Raw genomic sequence first — 13,305 nt, forward strand, 5'->3', positions numbered from 1 at the left:
TATACGCTTAAAAAGATGTAATTTGCATATATTGCAATAGATTATAGGGCTGCAACTACAAATAATTTTCCTTGCTGATTAGCCTTAATCTTTTCAAATTGTGGATTAATCATTTTGTCTAAAAATATTACATAATTTTAAAGAATTTAAATAAAAAGTTTGTATTACTATTCCAGCCATCCAAACATTTACTCTACCCACAAATACTAGCTACAGAGAATGTAGTGTACCCAGATTACTGCTCCTACGGAACAACTTCTATTCATGAATACAGTTTGTAAATAATTGCACACGGACAGCAGAGATATTTTTTAGGAATAATTTATTGCCAGTAGGAAAGCGTGAGCCTGTGGCAGTATTCAATAAAAACCTTAACAAGACCATAGCATTGTTCACACACACACACAGACACCTGAAAAAGTCACGTGTCCATGGATAACTCTGCACTATAAATATATTGGGTCCCATTTTCTTGGTGGAAAAATAAAGAGGTTCCAAAGTCAAAATTTACAAACAAACAATTTAAAAAAAAAAACAACAAGAATATGCAGTCGTTCATTGAAGACCCTTTTTGAAATGAGCAGGAGACAAGAAACTTTACGAGTACACTGTTCGGAAAAGCCACGCTCTTTTTCTAACGTTTCCTTTTTTTTTTTTGTGAATGTAAGCACAGTAAGGCTGATAATGTCACACCATTTAACTCTTTTTGAAAATAAAGGCATAGAATATCTACAAAACCTAGTAAACTTTGAAATCAAAACTGTACATTTAAATTTACATTGAAAATAAAGACTTGTATAAAAAAAACATTTTGCTTGGTTGTATTTATTGAAACAGAGATATTCTTTTTTTTTTCTCATGATGCTTTTCCTGTTCTACATTGGCGTTGTCCCTTCGGACAATCCACTTCCTGTGTATGATGACAGTTACTTAAAGCAATGGCACCGCCAACTCAAAGGGGCGGACGTTGGACTGAGCAGATGTTAAGATGCTACAGAGTCTCCTATAGCTTCATGAGATCCGCCTTCACATCCAGTCTCAACAACCCCTGTGTTAGACCCAATTTATCGTGTGTGTGAATGTATGTGTGTGTGTGTGTTGTGTTTTCTGTGTACACATACTGTGCATGTTTTAGTGTGGGTTGTGTGTGAGGGGTTAACATAAGGTGTAGCTGTGGGTTCAGGCACTTTTGTTTGGATCCAGTGTCAGACTTCAGTGTGCTGTTGGGAGTCCAGCGCCGGGATGGACAGCCGCTCAAAGTGGCCCTCGTCGCCGCTCTCGTAGTCACTTATCATCGCCTCGGACTCCTCGCAGCACGCCGACATGTCCGAGCAGGAGGCTGTAGACATGTACAGAGACATGGACATGTTGTCCAGAGCTGAGGAGTCAAAGTCCAGACTACAACCTAAAGGGTATCCCCCTCTGTAGCCACCGGTGCCCATGGTGGAAGCCGGGGTGGTGGTGCCTGAGGTGGAAGTGGCACCTTGGCCCTCGGTGTCGCCGCCGTCGCCTGGGTAGGAGTGCTGTGGCAGGTACTGGTTAAGGCTGTAGAGCTGGGGCAGGGCTGGGCGCTGGCGGACCCCGGCCGGGCCGCCCGGGCCGGTCCCGGACGGGTAAAACTCTCTGCCCATGGGCCGCAGCGTGTCACAGCGGTCGCCGTACTCTGGCAACGGTGGTGGCGGCAGGTCGTCGTTTACAGGGAAGTCCTCCGGCGGCGGAGGGAAGTCGCTCTCAATGTCGAAGCCGCCGGGATAGTAGTCGGTGTCGATGGCACTCTGGTCGCTGTACAGAGGGGCGGGCGACTCCACAACCTCATACTGTGGAAACTCCTGGATTCCAGGAAGTTGAACACTTGGCATCCAATCAGATGTGTCCCAGTGATATCCTGCTTGAGAAGGAAAAGCCCAAAGCACAAACACACACATTAGTACTCCGCACCAAAGCTCGCAGACAGCACAATTATTTACATTCACCAAACGACATCATGTTAATGTTAAAACCCACACCATGCAACAGTAGCACAATACGCCACACCAACACAATGAGTTCTGCATTAATAAACACATAACGTTGTGAGAGCAACTATTCACCACACTGCAGACACATTCACAGACTTAAAGACACCGTGGAATAAAAACAACTATTCATCAAGATCTGTTCTGTCTCCCTGGTATTTATTCAGTTATATCTTATCTTCCAAAGATATGTGTATACAAAACATTTGCGTTGAGTATTTTCATAGTAAAATCCTTATTTTTCTTTCTGTAAAGTATAAAAATATCTGTTATGAATCATCTATCAGTTCAGTGCACCTACAGGGCTCAGTATCTCTCTACAGCCTCATAGCAAATCTATAGGCTTGATTTGAACCCCTAGTAATTATACCACACGTTCTCTTTCACATGGTTAGATGTCAAATTATTAAAGATAAACACGCACTTATTGTTTCACTGTGACTTAAAGACACAGTTGTCCTCTACAACCAGAATAACTATGTTAAAACTGATGTGGGGACTTACAGGATAACCAAACCACTTTAACATCTGGTGAAATTTGGTGAAGTGTTGAAAATAGTAACTGTAGAGGCTGACAAACCATTAACAGTACTAACACACACGTGTAACTATTTTCCATCCAATCAGTTACGGTTCCAATTAGTCACTGATCATATACAATGCTTAAATTGTCTTTCAGTGTTGTCACAACATGGAAGCCATGCGAGGGGATGTCTTTTAGGGTGTTAAATAATCTTACAGCGGCAGACATAACACCGTAAGAGGCCACTGATGCAGACCAGCTTGGCCTCACAGAGCAGGTTTAACCCTCTCCCTCTCATTAAGCTCCGGGGTTAGTGGTGGTTAAGGGTTAAAGGGCGGGGATCGGGGGAACACCAATGAACATCAGTCAAACAAAATTGTAAAAAGTCACCTCTTGGGTTCTTGAGATCATGAGCCAAAAAAGACTCTTTATATGAGGCAAGAAGGAGGAGAAAGAGAGAAAGAACAAGTCACATTAAAACCTGAGAGGTAAGAACAATCGGCTTAAGCTTGATTTATGGTTCTGCGGAGGCTCCACGCAGAGCTTTCGCCGTAGCCCACGTAAGTGGCCTGAAGTTTATTGGTGTGTGCGTCGAGCCGGCATGTGTATGTGTATCTGTTCGTGTGTGTGTGTGATAGAATCGAGGTAAAATGTGAGAGAGTGGCGGCGATTAGCTTCGGAGCGAGTACCGACTCTAGAGTGATAGTGAGAGAAACAATGTGTCTCCCCTGTGTTTTCTGACCAAGGTGGGAAATCTGTAGCAGGAAAAGTTAACCCTCTCCTTGATTTGATGTTGTTTATGGAGAGAGAGAGAGAACCAGGACAGGAGTCGGGGGAAACGCAACGCTACCAAGCCACGGCCGAGTGACGTGCGTCGCCACGACGTGTATGTAAAGATCTACGACGTAGATTTTACGCAGAAGTATAAATCAAGCTTTACACCACGAATGAAATGAAACGAGATGAGGGACATAACGAAACACTGAGAGACATAATAATGATAAGGAGAGGGACAGGATAATTAATGGACAACAGGTTTGCCATTTTTCTTAAACAGACTTAATGAGGTGTGTAATCCAAAAGTTGGCAAAGATCAATACAGAGACTTGAAGGCAACACTTATGTGCCTGTTTAATTTAGCATTTGCGTATCTTTTTAATTAGAAGCTGAATGGAAAAAAGAAGACGCCAGCGTCGGACGAGGTTCGTCAGTGTAAGATAATGGCAGCTGTGTAACCTGCACTTCACATCCCAACACCAAGGACAAAACTACTGGCACATGGAAGCAATGAAAGAGTACCTTCTCCTTCCACCGTGTCAGCGGCGCAATTGACAAGGTGGATTACAGTCACTATGGAGGCTTGTGGAGAGGCAGCGGTAGGGCAGAGTGGGTGGAAGAGATCTAGCATTAGTACAAATGCTTTTATAATGTCAAAATAAAAATAATAACACATATGGAGTGCATGGTGGTGGGAGTGATTCCAACACAAGCGACACACTTCCCGTCCCAAACTGTTTGCTGGACAGCCCCTTTTCTGTGTCGACACTGAATGTCGAGGGGGGGTGGGTGATGAAGGGAGGCTCATGGCTGGGCACAAGACGATGGTGGAAGGCGACACAGTGGGGGGAGGGTCCGTTTATTTATTTATTTTTGTGCAAGATAACACACAACAACAACATACTGAGATGCTACGGGGTGCCACTGACAGTACAGATGGAAGAATCAGTGAAATTCCCCGGAGATATAAACGCATTTCCAACCCCAACACACGGAAAAGCCTGTGTGTGTGTTTAGAAAAACAAACTGAGGAAATGAGGAAACAGAAAAAGACTTGTTTCAATTCAATTTTGGATTCATTTGCATTTCCCGTGAAAGATATGGAAGGTTTTGATGACTTAGAAGCAGCACAATCCCCATCATGATATCCCAGTGATGACAGGGTAATAGGGGAGATATGAAGAGGAAATTACAGGAGAACACAACATATGTGTGTATACCCTTGTGATATGTTCCTTGATGTTTGCTTTAAACATCCGTTTGTAGCTACATTTTGAAACAAAAAAAAGAAGAGACAAACAAAAGGAGAAAAAGAAAAGGCATGCTTTAAATTAAAAAAAACAACATCTGTCAAAGTCAATGACCTCGGGAGCGATTTTCAAACAGAACATAACTGCCTTCTGGGTAAGTCATCAAAATCTTTTTGAACAGAGGTAAACTGAGAGCCGGCGGATTAGAAAACAGGGTCGGAATGTTTTTATATATCTATATAATCCCGGGAGAATTACACAGGGCAAATTCTAGTGATTGCTTCCGTCTGTACCGGTAGTGATTCAGGACTTACAGGCTGGACCCCCCTATTTAAAACCTTGTTCTGGATCTGTGGACTGATTTGATCCATATGGGAGCTGAAGCCCCGCAGCAAGAAGAAAGAGAAAAGAACATGTGACCCCAGAGCCACCATTTTGGGCCATCCATTGTGAGAATGCAAAGAAAGAAATCCACAAAGCTCTACTAGACAAGAGGTAACACAACCCTACACGCTGATCAGACAAAAGAAAAGAAGAAAGAGATAATCACAAGTGCAGAATAACAACATAGTCTCATACGCGTGTGTGTGTGTGTGTGTGTGTGTGTGTGTGTGTGTGTGTGTGTGTGTGTGTGTGTGTGTTACAGAGCTGCACAGTATGTCGTTTTTTTTATCATCACCACTACGTCAACTGGCGCAATAAACATGTCGCTAAAGGCTGCGACGTGTTTTTTTGTGTTAGTTGAAGGGACATATCAGTAGAAAACAGCACCTGTTGCTGTCGTTCTGTTCACTCATTGTTTCTTAATTTCCTTTTATTTGTTTTTAAACATCAACAAGCAATTTCTTGCATTTTAGAAGAATACTGAAAGCAGCAGAAATGCAGAACAGAGTACATTTTAATGTCTATTTGTTCATTGCTAGTCATATCGCATATTTCCTCATATCGTGCAGCCCTAGTGTGTTATAAAACATGGCGCTTTGTAAACTATGCTGTGTTGTCTAGTTCTTCTCAGATGATGGAGAGCGATAGATTTAACATGCTGCGTACCGTTATCATCGCAGGACTCGGACTGGAAGGAGCTGAGGGACTGGACCTCAGACATGCTGCCTCGGGTGTTGTACGGGTGACAGGCGCTGTCCTCCAAAGGCTTCTTGGTCAGACACGGGTCCAAGTCCACCACTTTAGCTGAAAGACAAAGCACAGTTTCATTTTAGCATATAACCTATAGTATATGGATGAGATATAAAAAAAGCTGTATGGTTGAAATTACAGCCCGACCAATAAAGGATAAAGGATTAAACTTTTGTTATTTGTAGTTATTTATGAGTTCTCACTAAAATGATATGATAATAATTAGTTTTATTGTGCCAACATAACAGAAATATCAAAATATATTAATGTTCTGATAAATAAAATGTATAAAAACTTATATGAATGATATGAAACCTAAAGTCCTTTGAGTTTCATATCAAAGGACAAAATAAATCAGTGTTGCCAACAGGTCCGCTGTGGTGGACAAACTATGCAACGCCAAAGCTCACAACATGGTTGACCGTCCCTTTTTATTTTTTAAATATTCATTTATCAGAATCATTAATTTTTCATTATAAATTATTATTCTGAATGTAAAAAAAATAATAAAATTTGGAATAATTTGGAACTCAATGTAACTCCTGCGTTGGCATAGGTGTGATAACTTCTGTTGTGATTTACTATAGTATATAAACCAAACTGACTTGGCTTAAAGCTGAGGAGAACTTACCATCATAATCATAGTCCCAGTTTGGCTTCTGGATGGAGTCACTGTCTGAGACGGAGTTGGAGGGTGGGGGAGGAGGGAGATTAGGTGCTACACTACACACGGCCACAGTCTTGCGGTGTCCGTGCACAGAGTCCGGGTTGAAGGTGCTGAACTCCGGGTGCTCCGGGATGGCTGAGCCCTCAAACGAGTTCCTGTCCAGGTTGTTTCGTGAGTCGCTTGGAATGCTGGGAGTGTAGGATATGGGCCTCACAGGGACCTGCGGCGGGATGTCCGAGTAGATGTTCTTGTTGAGTTTGGCGTCAAAGTAGGGCCTTTGAAGGAAGGTGTGAGGCACATTTGAACCGCCGAGATGTTTGTCATCGTTGCCGGCCTTTGACTTTCTGTGACAAGCCTTCTTGCGGATGATGATGAAGAGGAGGACCAGGATGAAGATGCTGGACACAAAGACCACGATGCCTATCACCTCCTCCAGGCCGATGTTCCAGGAGGTGGAGACAAACTCATTGCGGACCTCGGCGGCGAGTTCACACATCTTTCCGTTGAATCCCAGTGAGCAGTTGCACTTGTAGGAGCCGTATGTGTTCTGGCACTGGCCGCCGTTGGCACAGGGGTTCTTGATGCACTCATCGACATCGCTCAGGCACCTGGACAATACATTGGGATTTTGTGAGGCGTGTTACATCTTGCTGCTGAGATTGGACTTGTCTAGTTGGAGATATTAAATAATTTAGCGCGTTCAGTTCATGAGTTCAAGCACAAAGAGTTTCTACAAGTTTTACCAAGTAAAATTCGGATGAATGAAATTTAAGACCTAGATCACAACATCAAAAACAAAGTCACATGTCAGAGTCCACCAACAATTCCCCAATTTCCTCATTGGCATTATAGGACTGGTGTCTTGATTGGCTGCTGCTCTAAATTGCATGTTGGTGTCATTTGTAGTCGTAACACAACAAATTATATTTGGACTAGCGACAGAAAAACAACAAACAGAATATAAAAAAACACATTCTAAAGCGTTGTGGGGACAGTTCAATGAGCATTAGAGGTTACACGTTACATTGACATAGGAAAATTAAGACCTGTTTAAAATAATTTAAGACCTAGAACACAAATCTTCAGCGTATTTTAGACTTTTAAGACCCTGTGGAAACCCTGCAACATGTACGTACCTGTCTCCCTGGAAGCCTGCTTCACACTCACATACTGGACCATCCAGGCTGTCAATACACTTTCCACTATTTTTACAGGGATTGTCTCTGCAGTACGGCCCCAACTGGCACCTGAATTCAAACACAAGTTCACTTAAGAAACAAAGACTACATTTCTGAATTGTTGTTTTACAAACATAGGTTAGTAAAGTAATGCATTAGACATAATTCATGAAGGCAGATTACCAGTCTCCAAAGTTCCCCCGATGTAGTTCCGATATTAGAAGTCAAATTAAGTGTATGAAGTACAGTGATAATTTTGCCTTTAGTTTCATCACATCATCATCATTATCACACAGACACACATGGAAAATATTCTTCCAACATTGCATCTCTCCTGCAGGCTTGGGGAAAATGTTAAACTTTACTATGTCTAATCAAGACCAAAGAGGATGTTATACCTTTGTCCTGAGTATTGGCCTCTGCACTGGCAGTAGAAGTCGTCTGCACGAGGTACGCAGGTGCCCCCGTACAGGCAGGGGTTGGAGGCGCAAGGACGTATGCCGATCTCACAGTGGGTGCCCATGAAAGAGGCAGGACACTTACAGAAGTAGCCTGGGAAATTTAGAAAGAAAGACTTATGAAGACAATGACATTTTTTTAACTACTGTAAATACTCAAATCCAAGCCAGTTTGTAAAGAATTGCTAGAAGTGAGTTTTCTCTTAAAGCAGGAACATTACGTGCGTAAGCCAAACATTATTCTATGTCATTTACATTATTTCCAATATTACAATAACATGCTTACAACACAGTTTTTGTTTTTGTTTCAGCTGATTACTGAAATTCAACATGCCTAAACAACAACGCCTTTCAGAGGGAGGGATTATGCACCCTGAACCGCTGGCAGGTTTTTAATGTGATACAGATGCTAAGTACCAATAAAGAGCAATAGGAGCACATCACATCACATTATCACATCATCACATTATAAAAGATGCCTATCTCCAATAGCCTGTCCTGAATAAAATAACAGGTTCACGTCTTCAGTAGCTACAGCTGTTTGCAAGATGTAAAAAGGAATCTAGTTTGATACATATATTGCATAGATTTTTAACCAGGTTTGTGTCACTGCAGCGCTGGCAGTCCATGCAGATGATAGGCACCAGGTCTACTCCCGTGGCGCTCACAAGCCGGCAAAAACCTTTCCGCATGACACGGGAATGACGCCTGCCAGCGGGTTTCCCGTTAAGTAGCTCCAGTGAAACCGAGTGCAATGAGCTGAGCAGGACATTATGTACCTCCATTAGGCAGCGAGCTGCAGCTCCCTTCATTGGTGCAGGGGTTGCTGGAACAACTTTCAGCCGGTACGAGTGCACAGCCTGGGGTCACGTCCACAATGTCTTCCAGCACAGCGTAGGCCCGCTGTGCTTTGGTGTTGAGAGGCAGCTCCTGGCCGTTCAGAGTGATGGCCTCCATGCAGCCGCGGAGCCCGTTGGTGATGGGAAGGCTGCGGCCGTGGCGAGCCGAGGTGAGCTGGCGCACGTGGCCGCCAAAGTAAATGCTGTTGTCGAGGTTGAGGGTTCGCAAGGTGCCAGGTGCTGTGCCAGAAGCGGCGTGCACCCGGTCCAGAACAAGTTTAGCGTAGTTACCATCCACCTCCAGTGTGAGAGTGTGCCACTCGCCGTCGTTAACCTGAGCGCTGTGGACTGACACCAGGCCGGGGCCGCTGCCGCAGTCAAACTTGTACTGCAGACGGCCGTTCACAATCTATCAGAGTCCGAAAAAAAACACTGAATCAGAACATCAACAAATAACATCCAGCAAATAACAAGGATGTTATTCATCTCATCAATTCTGTTCTTTGTTTCCTTTTTTTTTTTACACTTGACAAGATTAAAACTTGGGCGGAGAAATTGTAATGGAATCATCAAGTCACTGCTATAGATCAATGTCAGACACTGTCATAAATCACTCCCTATCAGAAAATACAGTTTGCATCAATTTATTACCATGTCATGAAATCATTTTTAATAATATCTTACTAAAGAGCAAACAAAAGTCTACTAGCTATGGCCTACTAGGTTTACACACAATAATATAATAAAACAAGCAACAGTCTGGAAAGAAAATCAAAGCCTTAATGACCGTCTGATAAACAATAACTGCCTCTTAGCCAGCCAGGTTTTAGTCTAAAGTCGGGCATATACCAGACAGACAGAAAAGGAATGTGGAAAACTCCCAGTACTAAAATAGCTCTTGTGTGTGGGATTCTTTTCAACCCACCACCACATTCCCATCATCCCTTATGTGAAATACGTTTAAAAATATCTTTTTTGAACCCTTTAGCATAGCTGATTGATACAAATGGCAGGGTGGTCTCAAGGGAGGGTAGGTCAGTTTGTGTTTATTAAGCCCTTCTGATATGGAAAGGCATGGCAGTAATAGAGAGACAAGCTCAGAAATGCAGAGGGACAGTCAGCCTAGACTTAATTATGATAAGCGAGGTTATCATTTTCGTTTAAAAGATGCTGAAGTAATGAATGCACTGTTAATAAGGCTGGACAAATACGTACACACATCCACACTAACACATGCACACAAACACACCTCGAGGATGCTATAGTCGGTTCCTTTAGCGTACATGACAGTAGCATGGCTGGAGAAGGTCCTGAGCCTCAGAGACAGTTTCATTAACTCCTTGTTCTCATTCTCCATTAGAAGGTATTTCACATAGCCGCTTCCGCTGAACGTCAGTGAGTGGCCATCTGGCAGGAGGTACCAGACATGTATCAAACAGAGGTTGGGACACGCATGCAGCATCAATTTCAGATTACTGTATTTGAATTATTGCTACAACTGGAAGAAGCTGGAGACGGGTTCAAGACTAAAAACATCTGGGAACACAAATAAAGAGGTGGGTTGTCTTACCGGAACATTTGCCCTTTTTGCCCTCCGGACACACGCAACTGAACACAGTATCTCTTGGATCTGCCACACACTCCATTCCCTCGGGGCAAGGGTTGTTCTCACACAGGTTGTTCAACACGGGACATCTGCCACCTAAATGACAACATATTTCCACTTAGAATGGGAGTTTCTCACAGGCAGTAAATGTGCTTGTGTGTGTGTGTGTGTGTGTGTGTGTGTGTGTGTGTACCTTCACACTGGCAGGTGGCAGTTCTCAGGTGTCGCGGGGTAACAAAGCTGAGGCGAGCCGTGCTGTAAGTGGACATAGAGGCCTTGTCCAGAGAGATGACTTCATCGCAGAAGCTTAACGGGCAGTGCAGACCCGCACACAGCTTCTGCACCACCCGCACAATCCGAACCCCCGTCATCTCCTCGATCACAGCTGCTGAGGAGTTCAGCTTACGGAAAACGACCTGAAGACAGATGAACATCAGCTTTTCCCTCTTTTTTATGTAATCGCAAACTGAATAGCTTTGGGTTTTGAACTGTTGGTCTTGCAAAATAAGGAATTTAAAGACATCCTCTTAGGCTCCTGGAAATTATGACATTATGACAGTTTAAATATAACAAAATAACACTGCTGGGTGGGAATCAGAGGGTAACTCATGATACACAATACATGGCTCGCAATACCGATGATTTCACCATATAGCCATTCTGCGATAATCAATAAATTGCTATAATGACACATCACAATATCAGTCTAACTATGAATACAAAATGTCTTTAAAAAAGGTTAAGTACAAGCTTTCTTTCTTTATTCACTGCAAGTCCAAACTGTTAGAAAAAAACAATTAAATGATGTTTAAGTTTCCCTCACTCCTGTGTGGAGCGCCACCTTGAGGAGCCATGAAGTAGCAACGCTGGGAGAAGGGAAATCTATTCAGAGCGCCTTATTTTATTAAATCAATATATCAATATTTTGTGGCAGCATATCGATTCTGTATCACACGAAAAAGAACAACAATATATTGACGCATCGATAATACGTCCCACCCCTATTTGGTACCAGTAGCTACAAATGAACATGTAGAAACATATAAAAGTACTCTTGGCCGCTCTCACCTCCTGAGATTGGTAGGGGCTGCCCGATCTCTCTAGAGCCAATAGCACATCCAGATCTCCTTGCTCTGAAGGCTGCAGGCTCACTAACTGGACTTCACTCCTCCTGACTCCAGCAATGTTCCTCAGTGCCCGCTGGAAGTTGCGCCAGTAATCCCCAATGAACTCCTCAGGGGCAATATTTGCAAAGCGCACCGCAATAGAGTTGTCCAGAGCCTGACGCGTAGCCTGCCTAATGTGCACGGTGACATCGGCCGCTGTGGTGAAGCGCCCGTCAGTCACAGTCACGTTGAGAGGGTAGTGGCCCACGTCGAGTGGTCGTAGGGCAATGACTTTACCGTCAGAGGCGGAGACAGAAAACAAGGCGCTGCTCACGTCTGAGGGTGAGGAGGAAGAGGAGGCGAGGCTGTAGGTGAGAGTATCGTAGACGTCTTGGTCGGTGGCGTGGATCTTGCCCAGGACACCACCGGGGTATTCATCTCCGACAGTTGTCACAAAGATGTCCAGTGGAAGAATGGCAGGGGGGTAGACACTCTCCTCGATGATGCGTACACTGATGAAGGTGGTGGAAAAGAGCTGAGGTCTGCCACTGTCTGACACCTGAACATGAGGAATGAGAAGAAGAAATAATGTGCACTGTTAAGTTTACCTCTGCCAGCTTTATTTTTCTAACAGCAGAGGGCAATCAAGCTCTTTCACTGATATCCTTAGGCCGACGGCATCTACGCACTGTAGGTGCACTGGATATTAAAGCCAACAAATCATCTAAAGATCATGCATTTTAACATTCACATGGATGGTCATCTGTTCTGCAAGAAAAAAAAAAGTGACTAAAATCTGAGTGTGCATCTCGCGTAACAAGACATCACACTTACATTTCAAATTCCATCTGCCCACTCGTTTCTTTCCCCTGTTCTTTCCTGACACATCAACACCCAGCAACACACGTGACGGTGCCAACTCAAAGCAGTCTTTGATTTGTGATTCTCCTGTGAGATGCACTCTGATGCAGCAGCTTTATTGTGTGTTTATTTCAATTCAGCACGGTGAAAAGCTTTATATTGAATATATTTTAAAAAGGTTTAAAAAAAATGGAGGGACAAACATTGACTAGTTGGAGGAGTGGGGGGGACTAGAGTGAGCATGACAGAGAAAAGGTACAGAGAGGGAAAAGAGGGAAGATAAATAGATCAGGTTGCTGTGGCTTGACGGTTAAATCAATACAACCTCTCAACTGTGGTTTCTCATCGGTGCTGTGACTCACCTGTGCTTGAAGTAGAAAGTGTTCTTTACTTTTCCTATTCAGCGCCCCCACGGCCACAAGAGCTCCCTGCTGATTGATGTGGAAAGCGTCACCCTCGTTCCCATCCACGATGGCAAAGGTGAAAGGTGGGCCGTTGTGGGAAGCGTCCCGATCCGTTACGATGAGCTGAAGAACACTTGTGCCTTTTGGTCGATTCTCCTGTGGGATACAAGAGAGGAAAGGTAAAGGTTCGTGAAGAGAGGAGGTGGCTCTCCAGAAGCTCTTCAGCTCTGTAATGTTTGACAATGTAATGTTTTTCAGAAGGTAAAATATGCACCCACAAAACCTTTTTGACGTAAGAGAAATGTTAACGATGCTGAAAATAAAAACAAATAATTTAATTTTTTTTAAAGCGGAAAATGGAAAAACCAAAGCTTTCCGATTTATTTCAACTAAGACTCGCATTGCCAGACCTTCCTCCACAACGCTGCGGAGGAGGGTCTGGCTAGTCCACAAAGCATTCCGGGATGGGAGAAAAACATGCTCTGGT

At 43.6% G+C, this 13,305-nt stretch overlaps 1 protein-coding gene across 11 annotated transcripts in view; it reads right to left on the reverse strand.

Moving 5' to 3' along the window:
- Positions 1-305: 305 nt before the first annotated feature.
- Positions 306-13,305, reverse strand: part of fat1a (FAT atypical cadherin 1a) — an 80,223-nt gene continuing 67,223 nt past the window's right edge. For 2 of the 11 annotated variants that reach the window (XM_032524182.1, XM_032524167.1), the window contains 12 exons: positions 12,777-12,974; positions 11,516-12,112; positions 10,641-10,863; positions 10,412-10,543; positions 10,091-10,248; positions 8,782-9,250; positions 7,943-8,096; positions 7,503-7,613; positions 6,331-6,974; positions 5,616-5,753; positions 2,929-2,964; positions 306-1,885 (listed from right to left, as the gene is read on the reverse strand). In XM_032524182.1, coding sequence (XP_032380073.1) covers positions 1,206-1,885; positions 2,929-2,964; positions 5,616-5,753; positions 6,331-6,974; positions 7,503-7,613; positions 7,943-8,096; positions 8,782-9,250; positions 10,091-10,248; positions 10,412-10,543; positions 10,641-10,863; positions 11,516-12,112; positions 12,777-12,974 — 3,540 coding nt within the window. In that variant the 3' untranslated portion in view covers positions 306-1,205. The other 9 variants (XM_032524183.1, XM_032524181.1, XR_004333186.1 and 6 more) reach the window with 8 other exon arrangements.

This window comes from Etheostoma spectabile, chromosome 2, assembly GCF_008692095.1.
Source record: "Etheostoma spectabile isolate EspeVRDwgs_2016 chromosome 2, UIUC_Espe_1.0, whole genome shotgun sequence".
Taxonomy (NCBI): Eukaryota; Metazoa; Chordata; class Actinopteri; order Perciformes; family Percidae; genus Etheostoma; species Etheostoma spectabile.